This window comes from Osmerus eperlanus, chromosome 4 (assembly GCF_963692335.1).
Source record: "Osmerus eperlanus chromosome 4, fOsmEpe2.1, whole genome shotgun sequence".
Lineage (NCBI taxonomy): Eukaryota > Metazoa > Chordata > Actinopteri > Osmeriformes > Osmeridae > Osmerus > Osmerus eperlanus.
The window spans coordinates 14061425-14085873 of record NC_085021.1 but is presented as its reverse complement, the minus strand read 5'-3'; the positions used below and the strand labels follow the sequence as shown (position 1 = coordinate 14085873).

Here is a 24449-nt window from a genome sequence, read left to right as displayed (position 1 = left end):
AGTCTCTCTGAGTACAGTCGTTTAGCCTCCCTCACCGCCTTGCTAAACCTGTTCTTCGACTCCTTGAAACTGTCTTTGTCCCCACTCCTAAACGCGGCCTCTTTCTCTGACCTCAACCTTCTGAGTTTAGCTGTAAACCAGGGTTTGTTGTTGTTGTAGCTTACCCTGGTGCGTGTTGGTATACAGCAGTCCTCACAGAAGCTGATGTATGATGTCACAGCCTCTGTGAGCTCATCCAGACTATTGGTAGCAGTCGTGAACATGTCCCAGTCAGTGCAGTCCAAGCACGCCCGCAGATCCTCCATAGCTTCACTGGTCCACTGTTTTGATGTCCTCACAGCAGGCTTACAGCGCTTTAGCTTCTGCCTGTATGCAGGAATCAGGTGGACCATGGCGTGGTCAGAGTGACCCAGTGCTGCTCGGGGGACCGCATGGTATGCTTTACTGATTGTAGAGTAGCAGTGATCCAAGGTGTTTCCTTCTCTGGTAGGGCATTTGATGAATTGTCTATATTTTGGGAGTTCTTGAGTGAGATTGCCTTTGTTAAAGTCGCCTAGCACAATAACCAAGGAATCCGGATTTTCATGCTCCACACTCAGTATCTGGCTGGCGAGCACACGTTGAGCCTCGTTGACGCTAGCCTGCGGAGGCATGTAGACGCCAACAAGAATGAATGATGCAAACTCTCGTGGCGAGTAAAAAGATCTACAGTTAATAATAAGTCTTAGTCCCTTGAAGCAATTTTCTTGAAGCACAGGTTACAAATATATCCAACCTAAAAATACATTCATTGTTTATTTCAATCTCTGATAACTGAATAACTGTTCAGCAATGTGCACTTCTGTTTTTGCCACCATCACGGCCTCTAAAAAGGTTCTCTTCTTGGGCATCAACATCTATGGGGTGTGGGGAAGAACGACTGTAAGCAGCACAGCTCCAGGAATTTACGTGAATCTCAATATCTAGACAGCAAGCTCTGTGTTTATTATGCAGATCAAGAAGCCACTGCATCTTGGTCAGCATCGAAAAGTCAGAGCATTTTAGCCAGTTAAGACAGTCCTAAATTAGCAACAGTGCTGTAGCCATCTCACAACAGTTCACCTGAGCATGGTACCATTTGGGTATTGAACAGCAATTCAAATGCATCGCTCAATTCTCTGCATAACTGCATACCCTGCGCGTACCTTGATGGTAGCTAGCTTATTTTGTTTTGAGGCTGGTAGTCGAGGTCGGCGCATGATACCACTCTGAGCTGCTCATGCATGCTTCATATAATCTACTTTATAGAGCAGCTAGACGTATACATAAGATGAAAACTCACAACTATTTAGACGGTCCCATACATGAGCAAGAAGTCTTGTGCAAAACAATACTTCAAGTATTAATGGCCATTGTTCTTGTAGCTGAATTGTATATCATCAGTAATCAATTGACATTTTCTGCATCAAGATAGTGACCCATGGTGCCACCTGTGCTCTGACACCTGTTCAGTTAGGTACATACAGTCAGTTTGGCAGAATCTCCTAATGGCTGACAACAAGTACTAATGGCAAATCAGATGTCATACATTTCCACTGCTCTCTTGTACACAGCTCAAGTTTTCAAAATACACGTAGATACCAAGTGTAATGAAACGAATGGTACTATTGGACCATCCCCCAATGAGCAAGAGTGGTTTGCAGCTCCCCCTTGCTGCGTGCATCGTGATCTCGCGGATTCAGAACCTCTTGCAGAAGCACAGGGTCACCTTCTGTCATTGCAAGAAATTATTTGTACCAATTTGCAACATATTTGGATAATAGAGGCACATATCGGGTAAGTCAGTCGTGCATATGTGTTTTTTGTTGACGCTCCACAGTGGTGTTAAATAGGCCTACATTATACTGAATACTTATAGCGTAGTGGAAAAGGACATCACAGGGATAACGGAATTTCGCATGGTTACCATTGCAAGTTATATTCATTTTATGGATAACACTTGGTTTCCATCTGCTATTCGATGTCTTGTCTTTGTGTTCCAGATTGTCAAATTAAAAGAGAATCAAATCCACTATGCTATTTGTTCATCAGCTATACACCCTAATGTTTTTCTTATTAAATATACACGTAGTCTAAAGGAAATGAAAGCAAAGAATATTGTCTCAAAATAGCCAATTTCACACAATAGAGGATACAGCTACATATATCTGGTGATTCCCTCGTTTTATGCATTGAATTAAAATGTTGCTATTATAATCTAAGATAGGAAAAGCCACGCTGTCCAGAGGGTAGGTTAATCGAATTATTTTAAGGCTATGCGCAAACCTCAAGTCAAAGAGCCTTATTGAGCATACAGATTGCAATATATCGGCTGAGCTGAGGCTATATTACTGCAGGTGCTTTTTTATCCGAACTGGGTGTCCAAGGTTGTGAGGAGATGCCTTGATACGGTGATGTCTCCTTGCGCCAACGATAGATAAACAAGAATGAGGACATTGGAAAAGCTGATTCTTTGTTTATACTATAGGCCTGAGCTATGCTTTGTGTAAATCAGTCGACGGTGCGTGATCTATATATTTACGTGCCCACATTATGTACAAAGAAGAAATCCTACATTTTTAGAACATTTCTAGTGAAAATCGACTTGAATATTAATGAGGGCATTCCGGTCTAACGTTATGTAATAGCCTACCACACGGCACAGTAAGGAGCCATCGCTACTCGCTTGAAAGCGGCATTGTTTTTCTCCGTCAAAGCAGTACTCTCACGATTCAGCGGCACTAGAGGGACGTTCTGTTTTCCATTTCGGACTAATTGCACATTACTCATTTTCCATACTTGCAAGATTGTTTCGTATTGGCCAATCAAGCACACACAACACACACACACACACACACACACACACACACACACAGGGAATGGTATTTACAATGCCAGTCACTTACGCCGACTGTGGGGCGTAATGACATAAGAGAACAGCAGGATCTTAACACTGATGGTTTCCTAGCTACATTCAGAAGTTCAGCACTATTCGTTGTCCATGAAAGGAGACTATGATACACTAGGCCTACTTGTGAAAATAGGAATTTTCAGGCTTTAGGCTTTTTCTAAATATATTTTTAAAACTGTATTCCTTCGATTTTTTTCTTCTGCTCTGATCTCACGTGGGATCTGTCCATGGTGCTGAACTGAGTTAAAGCGTCAACTGATAACTTGGATTCTCTATCAGTAGGTGCTTCAAAGGGAACCTGATCCGGCTGCAGAGAAGGGAGAGGAGACAGAGGTAATCCTATTGTATCCAAGAGGAGCTGTGGAGGTCTTGCTATTTATTAACAGACTCCAGATACCTTAGAGTCGTTCACCTGGACATTTCAAATTACATTTTAATAACTGTTTTACATACAACCCTGGTTTTTCATTAGCCCAGGATATGGTCGAAAAGTTGATCTAAAACGTACACCAACTTTCATTAATCCTGATGTGCAAAGCTTTGAATGCAGCTTGGAAGATTTTTTCTGTCTAACCAATGTTGCTTCACTCTAAGGCAATCAAGTTCAAACCATAAGGATTGGCTAAGGTTGATATGAAATGCTCAGATCCAGGTGCTCAAGTCCGCCAGTTGATATGGATCTTGAGACCTCTGAAAACAGTCTGTGTGTGTGTATGTCGATTTCACGTGTATGTAGGATGGCACGTGTAACATTAGAGAAACATGGCAATACAAGTTGATGCCATCAATGTTCATACCGCAATCAATGTTAGATATTTTGCCAGAAAACTTCATTTGAATGTGCGGTAAAAGTTAGACCTTAAAGCATGAGTTTTTAATTAAGATAATCAAATCAAAATCAGATTTGTTAGCCAAGAATGTTAACACACACAAGGAATTGGCTTCCGTTCGTTGGTGACTCTCAAGATATACAGACAATATACAGGCAATGTACATATTATTTACAAACAATACACAATATACAAGAAATATACAGGTTATATAAAAGACAGGCAGTATACATAAAGTGCAAGTGTGTGTGATAATAACAATACAATAATGTTCATCACGTATAGGAATTAAATTGAACTGAGAACAAGAGTAGCTATGGCATTGCAGATGATTCTGGTCAGCTATTTATGAAGGTGATGGCATGAGGAAAGAAATAGCTGCTATGTCTGGTTGATTAGGTTAACAGGGTTCTGTAGTACCTGCCAGAGGGGTGGAGTTGGAAAAGGTTGTGCCTACCAGTGGTTATGTTGCTTTGTTTACCAACTATAGAGCAGAGGGCTAACTTATAGCATGATCATCACAATACAGAAAGCTCACCATAATGTGTTAAATGAACTTTTATTCAGCATGTGTCTTGAAACACCCAATAACAGTTATAGTAGTGTGTTGTAGAAGCAAGTCATTGTGTATTTTAATATAGGTTGATGAGGTGTTTGTGTTATTAAATTGAACTTGTCAGAGGAAGTGAGTTGGGCAGGACTTCAATAACTTGCTCTGTTTTCATCAGATCAATATCTCCCCTCTATCCTGACACCTGTCACTGCTGGCTTCTCTTTGTGTAACATACCTCAATGGTGTGATTTCATCATTATTTTCCTTTCCAGCTGATGTGTGGTAGCCTACTCACATTACCCATTGCATTCCATGTTAATTGCCTCTACTGTTCAAATTGTGATTCTTATGGTGTGACCAGATTCAGAAGTAAAACCTTTTAAGAATACTAGACACACAATGTCACAATTCTGATATACTGATACAGGTCTACGTTGATTGTCTCAGTCAATCAACATCAGAAAATATAATCCATTGCAGAGGAAATTTCTTCAGTGGGATCAGATGTTCATCACCAATTCCCAGAGAAACAGAGAAATGTCTCAGCTGGGAACCACGGTCTTATTAAAACCCTGTTCCTTGTGAACTTTTAAAGGACTTCATTGTATTAATGAGAGTGTCTCAGTGTGGCAGTAGAATCGTGATGCTTCTCACTTGTCTCTGATGTTTCTCATGTAAAGGAATGTGTAACTTGACATAGTGACCTGGGTCTTGATGTGAGGTTGTGTTTTGGGTTGAGGAGGTGATGGGTAGGCATCGTGGGACAGCTCAGGTTTGTGGAAAGGTGCTAGTTGTTTGGAGCCGTGTTTGTGAAGGGAGTGAAAACCTGAAGCTCTCATGTTCTCAGAGCAGCTAGTAATGTCTGACAACCTGTGAAAAAGAAGGCAATGTGAGAAAGGAGAGCCTGAAGGGCAGCCAGGCTCTTATCTCTCCAACCAGTGGAACACACACAGGAAGTACAAAGTGAATGTTTGCCTTCTTGGTGGGCTAACATGTACCATCATAGCAGTGGCCTATTTGTATTATATGCCAGTAATGGAAGTAAACTATTTCATCTTTCATATACTAACCTTTTATCATGCTAGGACATTACTAAATGTATTCTCCATTGTAATTTAGGCTCCAAAGGCCCTCTATTTGACCCAAGAATTTGTGCTTTATAGGGAAATTTGTAAACAGTTCATTGTTCTTTTTTAATGCCTAAGGGCTTTTATATTAGCTACCTTTCACTGTGTGCGTTATTTGATAATAACATTGGATTGTGTGTGTATGTTTGGTAGTGTGTGTTTGCCTCTTGTTAACCATGTGCATGCTGTCTGCTCTAGCTCTAGCCTGAGAGGAAGCACTGTTATGACTCATTGTGTGTCATCCATATTTGAGTTGACCAAAATGGCGACCCACATAGCCCATAAAGTTGAACACTTGAATAGCATATCATGCTTTGAATTTTGATGTATACAGATTCCTGGAGATGGGTGTCCATTCCAGCTTCATTGGACTGTCCTTAGGGTGGAGGCTAGGACTATACTTAGTCTCTGTGAACAGTAGAGGGTGTGTTTCTCATGGACATCATGCCTCCAGGTACCCTCTGAAGGTTACATGGCTATGTGTGTTGAGGACTACAGCACGATATCACAAATCAGAAGTGTGTGTGTGTCTAGAAGGTTGTCAGTGATGCAATCCTGACATCCTAGATCAGAGGCACATCTCTAAATGTTTGATAAACTGAGCCTACATGGAATCCTCATATATCCTGAACTAGCGTGCGGTAAAAGACCAGATCAGAATGTGTTTACTGACCCCTCCCAAATGTCGGAAACCAGACGATCTTGTCTCACGTCTGTCTTTCTGTCTTTCTTTAGGTGACCTCCTGTAGAGGACAGAGACTCTCCGGGGTTTATGGAAACCTGACCTCCCATTGGTGGAGAAGGTGAGTCTGTCTCTTTCCCTGTCCAGCATCCAGAAGCTAAGAAGCTTTGATCCCCTGCCTTCTCTGTCTCTCCATCATGAATTTGTGACTGTGTCAACATTCCCATGATATAAATTAATAGCATATCAAAAGCATTAATATTTGATGAGGTGGTTCCACTCCTCCCTTGGAAGAAAATATGGAGGAACTACTCAACAACCACAATGCATAACATGTACTGTATTGTCTTAGCTTGTCAGCTTTGTTAAGTAAAGCATCTATGGTTGGTTGTGGCACAGACAGATAAATTCCAGGACCGATTTTGCACTCTTGTTTGCATCGCTCTGTAAATGAACCACTCACCCTCATCACATCTCCTAGAATAGCAGTTTCAGACTAGAATCTTTTCTGAAACGATGATGAAGTTCCCTGTTTGCTCACTTCCTCAGTGCCGTGTGCGACAGCAGCACCTTGGTGCTCCTGGGAGAAGGCACAGCTGTTTGGTTAGCATAGACAGTTGTTTGTAAATGCAAGACAGCTCATCAGCACACCATGGCCCAGTTCCATGTCCTTCTCTTGGGATCCACTGCTGAGCTGATTGGCCTGGAAGGAGCAAGAGTGGGAGTAGGAGCCACTAGTTACCCATTACCATTACCTTTACATTGATACACTATGCTGTGTAGGGATAGCTGTATTCAGTTGGATTCAGTGTATAGATGTGTCGATCTGTTCTAGAATCAGGAAGGTATACCTAAGTTATGTATAAATAGGGTCATAAGGTGCTTATGGTCTAGGTAAATAGCTTTTCTGTTTCTATCTAGGATAGTCTGTTTTTTCACCATTTATAATATATGTTTACAGTGATATGATTACATAGTACTTGATATAGCCGTCAGAAAATGCAATTGCTTGTTTTTTGTATGTTCATATGCTTTGGCTGCACATAAAAACAATGGAATATTTTGAAACACTGACCAACTTCAAAGGCGGTATTAGCTTGGTAATGACTGAGAAAACAAAATGGAATCATGTGCTGCAGTAGCTGTCTTTCACAAGTCTAATGGAGGCCTCAAATCACTCTCTCACACATACACATACACACACATGCACACACTCACACACACATATGCACACATGCATTGTCTTTCAAGGATCATCAGTATTCTGTGGAGCATCAGGCAGCTGAACGATGGGAAGACAGAAAGAGGGCTGGTGTATTTGAAGAGCTGGGCTCCCAGTTTACTATTGCAACGCTCCACTATCTCTACTGCCTGCCTGCCTCCTCCCTCTCTCCCTCCCCACACCCCCTCCATGACAGAGCTCAGGGAAAAACAGGAGCGGAGTACAGAGCCACTGGTTCCTCATTCAAATCTCCCCTCATTCACACCCACAATATGAGCAGGCAGCCATTGCTGTGCGTCTGCCATTCATTTCCATCTTCAGTACCGATCACAGAATCTCAGTTTCCCCCTCTTCGTCCTCTCCTTTTGCTCTCCCCTCCCCCAACGTTTTCTCTCCTCACCACACTGTCACCGGGAGGCTTGTGGCAAGAGGCTTGATAGTTACATAACCACTGCAGCAATACTCTGGACACTGTTAAAGTCAACACAGTGCAACTTGTGGATGCTGAGAGAGAGAAGGCCATGTGTATAAAAGACTCCTGTGTGCCAGGGCATGGATTGAAATATGTGTGTGTTCATTTGTGCGTTAAAATGTATATATTTTTTTTCTTTTAGCAAAGCACTTTCCCTAGGATTTCCCTGCATTGATGAGTATTATGTTGAATCACAACTATCTTAAAGCAGTACAGACCTGTAGTTAACCTTGATATGATACTCATTCTTCATACAGTGCAAATATTGACATGGAGGTTTTTATTCATCTTAAAGCCTCTTATTTTCAACCCAAACTCACAGGTCCTTGTGTTCCTGTGTGATTAGTCGCTATGGCTTGGGTTCTTTACAACCCTTTCTACTGGTGGTGGTTTAGTAGTTAGACTGACTGAGGAAAAGACAGATGGAGGAAGAGGTCCCTGCAGTCCTAACAAGATCACAGGGCCAATACTGACCATGCTCAACACGACAAAGCCTGCTCCATGTGACCGGGTCAGTGTCTTACCCCAGGGAAGATCAGTTGATCCTGCCTCTCCAGTAGGCAGATGCTGCTGCCCATCCAGGAGGCCTCCAGGATTGCAGCCCTGACAGGAGGGACTGTCTGCTAGCTAAAAGGACACTAGAGCCAACCAATGCGTCCAGCACCCGATTGATCAACACTTCAAATACTAATGATCTGTCACAGCTGAGAGTGAGAATAGGCATGTGAGGCATAGGAGCCCCATTTGTAAAGCTTTACAGCTTTACAAATGTATTTTGCAAATGAATCCTAGCAAGATAGATTCAGAAGGAGACCCCCCCTCCCTCCCTCCACACTGACAGGAGTTCCTCCTGATCAGACCTGAGTCATGTTGTCATGTTTGTCTCTGAGAGTCGTGATCCCGCCCTGCCTGCTCTGTTGTGCAGACACAAGCTGGGCAAGACCAGGCTTCCAATTGAAATGGATTTGCTGTGCTCTAAGATGTTACATCCATACAGTATGTCTAGCTGTTTCCAGAAAGGAAGATTTTTCAATTATGAATTGTTCATCTCATAACATGTGTCTGAGGGTTAAAAGAAGACGATGCATACATTTTACGAGTAAGACAAATCAGACCAGAGTTTATAGACATTCAGAAGCAATGGAATATCAGCTATAGTATAGGAGCTGAATGAATGATTCTAACCCGTTTCTGTATAATCTTCCTTGGTGCAGAGAGTGCAGGCCCGCCCACAGCCATTTGTGCACCATGCTGCTTGTCCTCCTACTCACACGTGGACTGGGAGTCATCCAGGCATACAGGCTGCCTTGCTCTACATTCACACATTTTCTGTATAGCATCACCTCTGTTTGGGTGCTGATAGGCTCTTATTCAGGGTTCCAGACCAGACTGAAAACAACAGCCATCTCAGATACCCATACATCATTATTACTATTTGTTCATTGATGTTTGGCAGCCATAGTAGTGGGAGGATGAGTGTGGAACAGATGCCCAATGTTTTACTCAACACAACTTGCGTGTGTGTATGTAGAGTAACGAGCATAACTGTGGTTGACTGTGTTGAGATGAGTATATTATCTTACTAACAAACCACATCCATTTCAAGGAACTGGTTTTGTTTACTGGTGAGCAGGTAGCCTGGTGAGCAGGTAGCATTGTGAGCAGGTAGCCTGGTGAGCAGGTAGCCTGGTGTTTTGCAGAAGCTGCTGCAATCTTCCCATCTGGGCCCTCACGTCAGCTCTGATCTGACTCTTTCCTGCCACGCCCCAGTGAGCACGGCCAAGAGCTAACGGCGGCGGCTCTACACGTTCAGCTGATAAACACAAAACAAGACCCTTGCTCTCCCTCCTCCTACACCTCAACAGCGCTCCCTTTCTCCTGGTGCCTTCCCAGCCCCATTCTCTCTTTCTATAATCCTTCTCCCCCTTTTCCTTTCCTCCCCCTTTCTCTTTTTATCACTCTATTGCCCTCTCTATCACACACTCTAATCAGTGTATTTCCCCAGCTGTGTGTCACAGATGTGTGATGTCTTTATGTAGATACAGGGCTGGCTCATCTCCACTAGTGCTGTGCAGGTGTTGTGTCTACAGACATGGAGAGGCCTTGGATAGTTGATTGCAGCTGACCCGATGGCACATGACCATCTAACCAGGCCCCCTGCTCCTGCCTGATTAATCTTTGTGATAGCCAGCTTCTAACCCTCACGTCATTGGCGCTGACCCCTCCAACCCCCTGGCTGGCTTAATGACGACATTGGCTGTCATGGACTCTGTGCAGCTAGCAATAGGCAGTTCCCACTGTCTCCTGGACACATCCAACAAGCCTGCTTATTTTCCTAGGAGCCAGCCTCCTGCAGCAGGAGGTGAATCATGTATCTGTCCTGATTTGTTGATCTACTTCTCTGGCCCTGTGGCTCTCTTTGTTTCACTGACTGTCTGACTCACCACTAGGCCCCTGCACCTGCTGCCCCAAACCCATCTCTTCATCTTTCTTCCACCTTCCTTAACTATCCTTCTCTTTCTACTGTCCCATCTTTGTTTCTCTGTCTGCCTCTGTCTTTCTCTCTCTTTCCATTTTTATTGTCACTCGTCGAACTCCTTGTGAAATCCTCCTTGAGAAGTTTGATAAGTAAGGGTCAACATGTGTTCTGATTGGTTGTTCTTACAGATAATAGTTGGATATAAAAGGATGTGTGAAGCATTGTTCTCTAGATTCTTCATCTCCAGAGGTTCTTCTCCTCAGCTCTTGCTTCTCCCACTCAAATAGTCAAATAACTGCAATTTCAGCATATTTAGTTCAAATGTATGTGTGAAGTTTTCCATTAGATCAAGTGGCATAGTTTTGGTTGTTTGGCCAATATAAAACCCCCTACATAACCATGGTATTTTCTGTGTCAATTCCAGTATTGACCTGTATTTTGATGGCACTTCGAGGCTACGGTATGTACTGTATATCTGAGGAGTGTCTGTGGTTGAATAAGCAAGGCCAGCTTTGCAAAGGTCTTAGCTAATCATGTGGATGGTGAAAAGGGGGGGGGGAGCTAGGTGCACTGGAGTAAAGTTAGAACTTCCCTCTGAAATCTGCTTACTATAATAGGTTTACCTGATTGTTGTGGTTCTCTTTCGCGCTTTACAGGAGTGGTGAACTATTCGATACTGTTTGTAGCTGAAGAGTCAGCAAGGGGCCAGTGACTTAATAATATTCACAACCAATGGAAATATGTTGGAGAATCCCACTAACATCATCTTATTTATAATTCCTGTATATATAATCTACAGGATTGTCAGACATAATTTGTATGTGACGATTTCCCCTCACTCTCTGTCACATACAAAAACAATTTAGTTGTATTTTCCATTTTAGGTCACATATCAATATGTAATTGCATAATCTGTCGGTGCATCCTTTCCAATCTTTATGTGGCTCCTCCTATCCTCTCCTTCATCTCACTCTTCTTTCCTCCCCCCCATTTAAGCCACTCAAGGGTTCAATTGCAGGATAATCCTTGTGGCATTGAAACACTGTCTTGGTCCTTCTCAGGTCCACACTTTGATTGGCTACCACGACCAAAGCAACAAACATAAAAGTCTCTTCACTCTTTAGATACATATTGGGAGGTCCGTCATCGTTGCGTGGCTTGAGCAAGGTCTTGAGGATCTCGTTTTCATTTCAGAAGTATCCTTCATTTTGTCTTAATGGCACCTACAAGGGTAAGCGAATGAACAATGTCCTCTACTGACCAGAATGTCTTTGTCTTCATTCAGCCAGTTTTGCTCTCAGATTTAAAAAAGAAATGTCACTGTGTTTGAAGGGAATATACTGTCCAATCAAATTAAGGAAGCCTTAATAGACGGACCTGTCTTTGATTGAATCTTTAAGAGATCTAGTATGGGCCATCTTTACAAGGCAGAGACCTATTCCAAATGGAATGGCATACTGTACTCCAGACCATTTACAATTGGTTAGGCTACTTTTCCATCACGGATCAGTTACGTTTCATTTTAATATAACACTGTGATTATATAAGTGGACCGTGAAATATAGTGCCAGGACAATCTTGATATATAGTTGTACTTTTCCAAAAGCATTTGATTAGATGCTAAGGTTCCCTGCTGTCCATAACCAGGATTAGCTTCTGACAAGGATTTCTCCTCCCCCTCCCCCTCTTTCTGCCTTCCTTCTTGGTTGGAAAAGGTTTCCTCATGTTGGGTTGGATTGACCAGTGACCATTGAAGCCAACATATATGTCCAATCCACACCTCTTGCAGAAAATAACAACATTGTATCAGTAACCAAACTGAATTGCTTTTGTCCTGAGCCTTAGACAGGCACAATGTCCGAGTATATTGTGGGTGTTGTATGTGATCACAGTGCATGTTATTACTGTGACCATTCCTAGCTGTCTCCTGTGACGAGAGAAACATGGAATTGGAGGTTTGTGTCCCCACAATAACTAATGCTGTGTAAGGTTAGATGTGCTTTAACAGTCTATCAAATGTCATATTGCTGTGTGTATGCAAATATACTGCTGCTGTCAATGCCAGAGCAAGGCATAACGCCAAAACAAGGATCTGAATACTGTCCAACCATTATCCGACTGAGAGACAAGTACATGAAACATTGTCACATAAATGAATGAACAAATGAATTGGGCTGATGGTAGGATTGTCCCAGGCATCAATCCAGGCTGTGTCCAAGAATTATGGTGCTCTGAATGTGATCAGTTTCTGGATCCTAGCAGGAGCTTAACTGGCTCTAGATGTTAGTGGTCCTGTAGCTAGGGATATAAGCTAATTGGAGGGCCAGACTGACAGACAGGTTGAGAGACGAATGCTGACAAAGAGATTAACATTGCACCAAGAATAAAAAGCTGCAGACTAACTGGATCTCATGTCTATCAAATATACAATGGACAGACCGGATGTCTCTGAGAACCCTTGGCTGGCATCTTGAAAGCCAAAATAATGATTCTTTATGGTTTTTAACTGAGCTTAACACATACAGTACATGTTGACTTTTTTCAGAGACTAGGTGGAATGAAGATTCTTCATTTATTTCAAACTAGGTGCAATCTGCTGTGTCTACAGTAGCCTGGACGGCAGCCATACTGTATCTTTCTGCAGCTATAGAAAACACAGCCAGCTTTGTAGAAATGAGCAGTCCATGCAGAATACAGCACAGACACTTGCAGTGGCAATTCAGCTGAAACATGGACCACAGTATTTTGACTCTGTCAGAGTTGCTGAGTCATTAGCTGACATAAATCTGCTGGCCACCATGACCCTAGAGGTCAGTGACCTTGTGTGAGTGTTGCTAGGCTTGGCCTTCTGCCATTTTCTGCTGCCATCTTCACCCCCACCATCCCCATTGTTAACCTCCTCTTTCATTACTGCAGCCCGGAATCTAATAAAGAAACCAAGGATAAGTGTTGCAGTACAATGCTGGCATGCAGGGGCATAACAGAGCAGCCATCCTTTGTCCTCTCTTGAAGAGCTTGAAGAGGTCTCGCCTTGGAGAGCAAACGTAAAGTGTATCTGACAGCGTTGTTTCAGCTCTCAAGAACAGGTCTTCTCTCCAGCATTAGTGATGTTGATGCTATAAGACTCACACCCGGCTCTCAGGACTCTGGTTTAATACAGGTTACAGCTCGAGCTCCTGGTTCAGTCTGCTTTTGTAGAGCGCCAAGAGTGCCCTGATGTTAACTCTCTTGAGTCGGCTAGAGCTCGTAGGATATAAATCTAGGGCTATAAAATCCTTTCTGCCAATGAATGGTAGGGATGATGGAATTAGTTAAAGCTAACGCAAAGCATCTAGAAGATCCTAGAACTGGTCTGTTTGACGGCCATGACCATTGGCTGACCTGCAGTCCAGTGTGACAGGTGTGGACAGTAAACAGTGGTGCTTGACTAAGTGCTAGAGGCCCTGCCTGGTTGATGCTGAGGCAGCCCTGGCTGTCTCCCCCTGGAGTCACGACTCATCACACAGGGTACAAAATGTTCTCCAGTCTAGGCTAAGACGAGTAGCCAATCACTCACAGGTCAGGTCTGTTTCTAGGAGACCATAACATAGATTCTTTATTTGTTCTCAAGTTCCTGTATAGGAAAACAAAAACAACCCTTGATATACAGACTGTGTTTCCTGCATACCAGGGCTGTTTCGGTTCTATTTGTCACACTACTGTAGCTCTTCTCTTTGTTGTTGAAGATTTGTGTCAGGCTAGATCAATCTGTTCACAAGACTACCCTTCTGTGAATCCCTCACTAAGGCATTAGTGAACAGCACATTGTAAAGGAGCACATTCACCTGGTGCTCTAGTCCTTGTGACACTGCAACTAGACTCTGAGTCAGCAGCATGCCTAGTATGAATAGGCTGGAGAAATCCTTCATCTCTCAGAGCTACACAGGTAGATGAGGTACAAAGTCTTCTGTTGTGATCTAAGTGGTTATTTTGTAAGTGCTGAAGAAAAATCTCAAAGAGGTTTGCTGGAAAAATAAAATAAATCTTTATTGTACCTCTAAACTGTCAGAGGGTATAGATATAGCTTATATAGCTAGTGTCTATACTGTAGCTAGTGTTGGTATTTTGTGCTTGTGTCTAGTGGTGCTTGATGTCTGGAGGTGCTGGTAATAGACTTCATTGAAAGTGAAGAGGCATTAGTCATGGCCAAAATGGATTAGCTTTCAATTAGAGCTCAATACAAGAAAAGTGGCAAGCAGTCTGTGATACTTTATTCTTAGTGGTAATAAATTGACCCACCGTCAGATTAATAGATATAAATCGTTGTTCATCTTGGAGGAAACCCAGGAGCCACTATATTTTGTAGACAGCTGAAAGTTTTTCGAAGTAATTGCTAGTTTAATCACATTGTTAAAGAACACTTATAGCCATGTGTACATTTTGATGTTTGTGACACAACAGGAACTCGGACTGAACCATTATCAGTCAAACATTTGAATAATGTGTGTGTGTTTGTGCATATGTGTATGTTTCAGTGGGGGGAGCTTTTTGCTCTGCTAGAAGCGCAGGGTGAATTTGCAGTTGCTGTGGTGTCTTTGCTCTATTTTCTGGGACACTGAGTGTAAGATGCCCTTTCTGTTCCCTGGGGACATAGTGCCGTTTGCATGGGGACCACGACTATTTTTACCTCATTATTAGAGCTGTCTTAAGACGTCAACTGAGTGCTTCCTTCAGCACTCTCTCTGACTAGCTGTTGTTAATACATTGTCTCTGAGGCCCACTGAGAGTTTATGCTATGGATGTTGAGAAATGAGGGCCACTCTTGTACTTCTATTTCAATGTTGTATTTCTTTCCATTCTTTATCACCCCTTTCATTTTTTTCTTTCTTCTCCAACCTCTGTCTCTATCACTCCCTCTCTTTTTCAGTGCATGAAGAATTCAGCTCTGCTGCAGACACGTTTAGTCTTTAGCGTGCTTTGCCATATCAAGGAAAATGTCAGTCTCCTACGATGAAACCTCTGCTGCTGACGAGGCCATGGACAGCTTCTGGGAGGTACAGTAACTACATCCGTCTGTGGTGTTCATGACACCTAGCAACCAATTCACTCACATGCAGACACACACACTTTACCTTACTTGATTTGAACCCTATAAGTCATGATACATACACAAAACTAATGTCAGGGGGAGTTAAAACTTCTAGTTCCCTAGATCATGACAGGGTATGTGGGTGACACTGGTTAAGCAAATGTGCTGTTGCGGAAAACCCTCTCACCAATTAGTGTTAATGAATTCTAGTAGCACAGAGTCCTCTTTGTGTCTTCGTATGAGCCCAGAGACAGAGGCTCCTAGTCATCAGCCTCTCAGAGGCTGTCTTTCAGACCAGGCACCTGCCTCTGACCTCTGAATGAACAAGCCCTGACCGGAGTATGCCGCATCTACTGAAAATGACTCATGTTTATTAGTCAGTGGTCAACTACCTAATACCAACAACCACATACATATATCAAATTTATATTTATGTTTTTTAAGGAAAGCTAAAGTTGTCCATTGATTCACCACAAAGAGGGAAAAGCGTTTGCTGATAACGCTTGCACACAAACTGAGGAGCACAGGTGTGTGGGTGGATTTTTGTTAAAGACCCAGTCCACCAGTGTGTGGTTGCCAGTGCAACCAGGTGACCTGTAATTGAGTACCCCTGCCCACATAAACATACACACAAGCACCTGTGCCACAACATTCTAATACTCTTCTGTTTCATTTAGATTCAGACAGTTAAACCTGTCTCTCAATAGACTGTTTGTCCCTCTTCTACCTGCTTCTTCTTTCATTGTCACCCAGCTTCTACTCAGCCCTACCTGGCTTACCCAGAGGGCAGTAGGATTTGTGTCTGTTGACCATGTGGACAGTGTCTGTCGCCTGTGTTTGGACAGTGTCTGTTTACTGTGTTTGGGTTGTGTCTGTTTACTGGGTTTGGGTTGTGTCTGTTGTCTAGGATGGTGTCTGTAGTGGTGTCTGTGTCTGTATTCCTGTCTCCACCTTGCCCTGTCGTTGTCCCATCCATGAGAATCTGTCCACTTGCATTAGAGCATAGAAGAGGATTATAGCAGTAACAGTGCGGACCCCCCTCTGTCCCACACACATACACATATACACACAAAGCCTCTGCCATTGCATAACTACACATGCACAGGCACGAGCCATCATCCCCTTCCCCCTCTCTCTTCATGCACCATGAGCTCACGCCCCCTGCAGACACTGAGGGGGAGGACCCTCAGTGTTTAACACAGCTTCATTAAGGTGGTCTTTCTTAAGGTGGAACAACCGAGTTAAAAATGTATTTTATCTTATTTATTTATTTTTTATCTCATCTTAAATAATTTTTTATGTAGGTGTATGTGATTATTGATAAATACATATTAAAGATAGAAATATAGCCTAAAGTAAGAACCAAAACAATAAGATAAGAAATAAAAAGCAACCAACTTTATCTCAGCCTTACACCTTGAAGTGAAGTTTGCCTAGACTAGTCTGTGGTCTGCTGCAGGTGGGGAACTACAAGCGGGCTGTCAAGAGGGTCGATGATGGCCACCGGCTCTGCAATGACCTCATGGGCTGCCTTCAGGAACGTGCCAAGATAGAGAAAGCTTACGGTGACCAGTTGACCGCCTGGTCAAAGAGATGGAGACAGCTCATCGAGAAAGGTCAGCATTTGGGAGGGAAGAAACCCATTCAGAAGGAAACTCTGCTTACTTCTGAGATGTAGGACAGTTTCAATCATGATATTTATAACCAAGCTTTTAACACCAAATTACCCCAATGTATTGTAACCTGATTACAGGGCCTCAGTATGGCTCAGTTGAGCGGGCCTGGATAGCTGTGACGACGGAAGCTGAGAAGGTGAGCGAGTTGCACCAGGAAGTGAAGAACGGTCTGATTAATGAGGACCTGGAGAAGGTGAAGAACTGGCAGAAGGAGGCCTACCACAAGCAGATGATTGGAGGCTTCAAGGAGGCCAAAGAGGCCGATGAGGGCTTCAAAAAGGCCCAGAAACCATGGGCCAAGAAGCTCAAAGAGGTGAGAGACAATACATCAGACAAAAAGATTTATATTGCCTCCACATTACAAACTTTAGAATAATTTAGTCTTTTGGTTGCCATTATCGACAGTTGCATGTAAAATACAATGTACTACTATGAAAAGAAGAATCATTTGGACTGTGGAGTACTTGGCTGTCTCCCTGAGACAACTGTCTTTAATTGGTGGATAAGCATCTGAAAGGCATTTTGGATGTCAGTCAGTTTGGCTGTAGCAGGACTGGTGCTGTAGGGTGCAGTACAGATTAATGTTGACGCACTGCTGCTAAATGGGTTTACAGTGGCAATCATCCGACCACTCTTTTCAGGGGTCATCAACCAAGAAACTATTTTGCTTAAATTAAATATCTAAAGCTAGCAACATAGATTAGCAATAACTGACAAATCCCACATTGGAGAGTTAGCTAGCCCCTATTACTGTCTCAGTGGAGTAAGGAGTTTTTCCCAACTGGTGATCTGTGTGTGTGTGTGCGTGTGTTTGTGGTCCACAGATGGAGACGGCTAAGAAGACATACCATATGGCCTGTAAGGAGGAGAAGCTGGCCGCCACCCGAGAGGCCAACGGGAAGACAGAGGCCTCTGTCACAGTAGACCAGCAGAAGAAACTCCATGAGAAAGTGGACAAGTGCAAACAGGATGCGCAGAAGGTGAGAGAGAGAAAGAATAAGTTCATCAGTCAATCAATGGACCAGAGGGTAGTGTGCATTGGCAGTGTACTAAGTACACCATGTTCCATTCTGGCTGGGTATTATTTGTTTTTTTGTTGTTGTTTATAGCTGTAGGGAAATTAATCTGTGAAAAAGTTATTAATAAAGTCCTGTAAAAAAGGAACTGGTATGTCAGATTAATGCTGTGCACCACAGATTATCAGGCACTCTATTCATGGAGGTCTGGTAACAAGAAGAGAAGATTAGACTGGACCAGGGAGAGGAAGGTGCTTACACACAAACACACACACACACACACACACACACAGACACAATGCATAGCTAGAACAACAAATTGAGTTCCACTTACAGAAGTCCACAACATCCTCTTTATCCTGGTCTCTGGGACTATTTGACTCCTCCTGAAATGCATTGTATACTTTGATATGAACAATTCATGTTGTTCAGGAATTCTATTTTCCAGTGTTATGATGTTTTCAATCGGAGGAATGATGAGCGTCATTAAACCATCAACATCTAGTACTTGGTGGTCGAATGAATGAAGTGGGTTGGTTACAGAGTGGCTTATATACACTAGAGTAAACATACGAAGATAGTGTCCATAGAATATTTCCTGCTTGGCCACAGCATGTAGAAAGCATATTAATATTCTTGAATGTTACCTGACAGTATCTTAACTTATCAACATCTTGCGATTATACTGTATACTTGCTGAATCCTGTCTGACTCGAGAACAAGAGACCCCAAGTTATATATGGACCTTGTATGAAGGTCCATATATATGAAACTCATCCTATTATCCATGTAACAGTATATGTATGTTCAAAATCCAATATGTTTTGGAAGTATTTATCTTCCCACCAGCCCAGGATTCATGCTTATCTGTGTGCCTCTCCCCCTACAGGCTAAGGAGAAGTATGAGAAGTCTCTGGATGAGCTGAGCAAGTGTACCCCTCCGTACCAGGAGAGCATGGAGCAGGTGTTTGACCAGTGCCAGCAACATGAGGTCAGAAGGCTGACCTTCCTCAAGGAGGTGCTGCTGGACATCAAACGCCACTTGAACCTTACCGAGAACCAAAGGTCAGCCTCCTGTTACCCTAGGGGTTAGCAGGATAGGGGGCAGAGGAAGCTCTTGTTTCCCTACTCTCATCCCATGACTCAGGCACATACAAGCCACACATCCTCCAACCACTCTCATCCGGCTCCCTGTTTACTTACAGGAAACCATTTACCTTTATTTGTCTTCCTGTCCCACCCTCTCATCTCGTCCTCACACCCTAGAAGCATTTCTATGATATTACTTTAGAAAAAATTAAATTAGCTCTGAATATGTTTATGTACTGCCCCACAGTCATTACAGTTCATTAGAAATCTTCATCAAAAAGAGATTAATTCCAATACATTTAAACCAGAATTATTTTTCCTTTCCTCTTTCAGAGACACAACATCAATTAAGTAATGACATTTCTGCCAAATTAAATCTTGTCAGAGTGAATGCTTGTCATATTTCTGGGTGGTAATCATTAGCATGTGATGCTGAGCCTGGAGACAGGGTAGCTATGGAGTTCATTCAAGCTGTTCACAGGATCTGATCAGCGCGGCTCGAAGGCTGTTTATGTATTTGTAGAGTGAAGGTGGAATACTGGCATTGCTGGTAAGTCGTAAATCACTCAGAGACAGGGAAAGGGTGAGCTAGCATCCAGCAACATATGCACCTGTTTCCTCTACCTACCCACTTGCCACAATAGCCACAGTGTTAATCAGAGAACCAGTACAATCTCTTGTAATATTTTATGTGTGCTTTGAATGTTCCTGGTATATAATGTACAATCATACATTATCCAAATCCTTAATTTGCTGATGTTAATTTGATATCTCCTTCAGTGTTTTTGGTGCCACCTTATGGTGGAATGCTTCCCATCTGCCTCATGTTTACCAAGTCACTACAACAACATATGTTGACTGACGGTATATTGATTGAGTCTTCAGCACTCAACCCAATTATTAGTACTGGAACTTCACACAAAAGAACATCAGGACATCAGAGGTGGTGTTTTGGCGTAATGTCTATACCATAAGCTGTCTCTGTCCTTGTCTCACTGCCTTCCCGTTCTGTCCTGTCCTGTTCTGTCCTTAGCTATGGCACGGTGTACAGAGAACTGGAGCGCACTATCCTGGCTGCCAACACACAGGAGGACCTCAAGTGGTTCAGCAACAACCATGGCCCTGGCATGCATATGAACTGGCCCCAGTTTGAGGTATGCCACCCTGACCCAACACAGTCCCTGTTAAGAAGTCCTCAGTGACAAGGCTGTAACATTTCTTGTGACTCCATCGCCCCCTTCCAGGAGTACAACCCAGACCAACCCAATGCTGTGGCCAAGAGGGAGAAGGTTAAGAAACCTGACGGCGCTCCGCCAACCCCCAGCACTGACCATGTGGCTACCCCCGGTGATCGCGGCAGGTGAGAGGACATGCCCCAACAACCCACTCCTACAGCCAGACATAGATACACACAACCCAGGCATATACAAGTATCGTTTTTGTCACTCTACTAACTTATTCTTTCCTTTTTTTCGTGTGTCTTTTTTTGCTCCTGCAGTGTGAGCAGCTATGAGAAGAACCAGGCCTACTCCACTGAGTGGTCAGATGACGAGCAGCCTGCCACCAACTCTGGCAATGAGAACGGAGGAGGGAACTCTTTCGAAGAAGACGCTAGCTCTGTGAAAGGGGTCCGCATGCGTGCACTCTATGACTATGATGGGCAGGAACAAGATGAGCTCACATTCAAAGCAGGTTTGGACACTCCTCCATTGAGAATTTGATTGCTCGCCTGTTGTTGGTTGGGGAAAATAACATTGATAAAAAGGGTTTTTAGCATTAGTGTCCGCAAGCATAAATCTTTATTGTGCGGCTAGGAATGATGACATCATAATTATGGGGTAAGCACATTGACTGTGCTCACAGGAAGCATCGCACTCTGTTTTCTATTTGAAGCCCCTCAATTCTCTAAGGATGATAGTAATCGTTAGTCTGTAATAGCCTCATTCTACTGTCATTCACAGCACCTGCAAGCTATTTTCTCTCTGGCCCTCTGGCCATTGACCCTAGAGACTGAGAGTGTTTTAAAGAGAGCTCAATATGCTGAAGCCCATCTGACTTAGTGACACAGCAGTCGAACTAAGAGGTGTTGTTCTCTGCAGGTGATGAGCTGACCAAGACTGAGGATGAGGATGACCAAGGCTGGTGCAGAGGTCGCCTAGACAGCGGCCGGGAGGGACTTTACCCAGCCAATTACGTTGAGCCTATCTAATTGCCCTGGTGGATGAGGACATGGCATTGGAGGCAGCTCGAACTGTCCCGTCCAATCGCACTGCACATAGCCAGAGACTTAAGAACACATCCCTCGCCCAAAAGATGCGTCAAGCAGTCTTGCCTAAATAAGATCTTAGTAACGTAAAAGACAATATATCGGTATATAGTTATCCAGTATTTGGGGTGGGTGGACTTAAACACTTAAACAGGAGCATTTATTCCAGTATGCACACACTCAAGCTAACATGAAGACAATGCAGGGACACATTTCGCTTATCCGTATTCAAAATGATGCAGCTGATATTACAGTTTTGCAGTACTTTCAGCTATGATAGTGGGAAGATAATGTTACCAGTTTTACCAGGACTAGCAACTCAATCTGCATTGTATTTACAGTATATGATGCCATTTTTGTGTAGCATTTTCAATGCTGTGTGTGTTCAGTCCTCATTCTTACATTGGGAATGCTGTGAAATATTTAAAGTACCACAAAAATGTATTCTATATTTTTGTTATTTTCATTTTTTGTGATTTGGTCTGACCCCCTCCTCTAGTGTGTGCAGTGCTATGTGTTTTATCTGTCTCCAAGCTAGCTTGCATAGCAGCATGTGCTATGCAACAAGCATTCCCTGAATCCCCTGGCCATTGTAATGCCATAAGATGCTCCAAGTCACTTGGGTTCCAGTGCAGAGGACATAGCACAGTTCAGCTGTAGGCACAGCATTGGAATACCACGGCAAGCTTGTGTCCTCCTCCTACTAGGAAGTGAGGAAGTGGAATGGGTGAATAGATTTTATTTTTCTTCCCATAGCCACCCTTTTATCACCACGTTATCATCAGTTGAAAGGTTTAATACATATCTACAGTGATCTGACGTCAGAATCCCTGTATCGGAGGGTCAATAGGCATGGTCTGATTACCAGCTTGTTTTGATTTGATCCATCAGCGATGACGGAGAAAAACTTTACTGGTCAAGCGATTTATCTAGGCAGGGTTTGATGGGAATCTACAAATTCTCAGTGAGGGACGGACAGGAGAGGGACCTCTGTGCCCTGTGTTCATGTTGGGTGAGAGGGGCTAGTGGAGCCATGCTGATGTTACTGTGCTGCAGATTTGTCCCCCTGTTGGCAGCCTCTCCAACAGGACATGAATGTACTAGTGTGGGGCCCTGGAAGAGGACATGTCCTCCACCAGACGTGGACCCTGTCGTTGAGTGCCCTACCTAGCTAACACCAGTCATGTGGCCCGTTCCCCTGCTGAGCCAAAGAAAGTCCCAACACCATCAAACCTACATACAGTAACCTCACACACGCCATCAACTGTAGAACAAGCCTAAGAAAAGATCCGATTATTGCTGCCCAGTCCCCTCAAGATCCACCTTAAACAAAACACGGGGTCATATTGTCAAAACCAGCAATGTACTCAGTTTAAGCATCACATGGTAATATATATGCCTAAACATGTTCCCTGCTTTAAATTGACTCACAGGAAAATCCAAATATGCCTGCTGAGAGACAAAACATATGTTGCCCAGGGCCAATTGCATCTGACCTTCTCATGGAATGATGAGTGAGATGGTGAGACAGAAACATCCTTTACAGTGGAGATATTTTAGATTAGGTCTCTTTCAGTTCCATTTTACAGTGGCGAGATGTGTTTAGAAGACGTTTTCAGAAGAGAGGTCACCAGGTTAGGGTTTCACTGTAGAGAACACATCACCAGCTCACAATTTATGTGTCTTAGTGTAAGCTGTCCAGCCTAGCAAAAACAACTCATTGAAATATCCAATTTTGTCGACCACACACACACAAGCCTGCACAGATAAAATACACGTACACATGCACACACATACACACTTGCATAAACAGACTCACATAAATGTCTACTGTAGATATTTTGCAGGCAAACATCTTTATCATCCAGTGTGTATGAGTTGTGTAAATGTAAAGAAAAAAAAAAGAAAAAAATGCAAGGTATCGAATACTAAGACAATGTAGTGTCATACATGTTAATGTGTTGCAAGAAAATAACAGCAATGGAAAACATAAAAATAGTAAGTACCATATCGTATGAATTTCACTGCAATTGAATTGTCAATGTATCATATAACGGCGCAAAGTTATCCCACGCTGTGAGATTTGTATATGATGATGTAATTTAAAGATTATATTCTATTGTAACTGTACAACTGTGTTGAGTTGAAATGGAAACCTAACTACGTTGAGGCAGTAAAAAGGTGTATATGTAAATGCTTTTTTATGTTGATTTTCTCTTCCTTATGCACACAAGGGGGCAACAGCTCATGTTGTGACAACCCTATATTAGTGGTCTAGAAGATGTATGTATGTTCATAGTTAGTGATGTAATTTTATCTCCTAACTGGTGTAGTGCCTGTTCATCTTAACGTAACAAAAGGTTCATTTAAATATGCATAAAGATGATTATGGTTATGATACTAATGATGATAGTGATGAAAATCCTGGATCAAATTTGTTGTGATGGTGTCAATATTGCGATATTGGATTGAAAGGGGAAAACAAGTTTGTTGAAAAAACAAACAAAATGTTTGGTGTCTTTGTGTGTTTTTTTTGTGGAATTTTAATGTGTAGTTTGGGAACTAATTGTATATTATCAATTACTGTTGATATGATAGTAGGAGTTGAACCCCTGTTCAGGTAAAACGTTTTCTGCTTTTCTATTTTATTTAAGAAACATGGGTATACAAACATAGGATGGGAAGGTAAAGTGGATGCAAATATATTTTAGTCTTTAAAACATTACAAATCACACAAAAGAAAAAAAATAATTAAATGCCATTTGTTGCATGCACAGTTAAACATTATGGCCCAGTTTCCCAGACATGGATTAAGCCTGGTCTGGGAAACTGGGCCTATGCTTCTGTATGGAGTTGTGTTGGGCTATACAGTGTACATTCAATCCTGTAGCATGGCCTTGACCTTTGAGGATATTAAATATTGGGAACACCGCTGCATCTGACCACATTCAAGGCAAACTCATATCCACCTATTTATCCAACTATTTGTAAGAATGTGGGAGTGCAAGTTGTGCAATAGGCAGTCTATATATCCTTAGCC

At 42.8% G+C, this 24449-nt stretch overlaps 1 protein-coding gene across 1 annotated transcript; it reads left to right on the top strand.

The window, feature by feature from the left end:
* The first annotated feature begins 1676 nt into the window (after positions 1-1676).
* Positions 1677-24344, top strand: pacsin1a (protein kinase C and casein kinase substrate in neurons 1a). Its single transcript, XM_062459333.1, has 11 exons — positions 1677-1815; positions 6175-6242; positions 15201-15327; positions 16822-16978; positions 17116-17351; positions 17863-18018; positions 18944-19119; positions 20177-20297; positions 20388-20503; positions 20642-20835; positions 21243-24344. Exons 3-11 carry the CDS (start codon positions 15268-15270, stop codon positions 21350-21352), a joined length of 1326 nt encoding a protein of 441 aa, XP_062315317.1. The 5' UTR covers positions 1677-1815; positions 6175-6242; positions 15201-15267; the 3' UTR covers positions 21353-24344.
* Positions 24345-24449: the final 105 nt, after the last annotated feature.

Excerpts from the sequence above, each read along its gene's own strand:
- pacsin1a (XM_062459333.1), top strand. The coding sequence starts at position 15,268 with ATGTCAGTCTCCTACGATGAAACCTCTGCTGCTGACGAGGCCATGGAC. Across the intron at positions 16,979-17,115 it reads GAGACAGCTCATCGAGAAAG|GGCCTCAGTATGGCTCAGTT; the intron begins GTCAGCATTTGG and ends ACCTGATTACAG. Across the intron at positions 20,836-21,242 it reads TGAGCTCACATTCAAAGCAG|GTGATGAGCTGACCAAGACT; the intron begins GTTTGGACACTC and ends TGTTCTCTGCAG.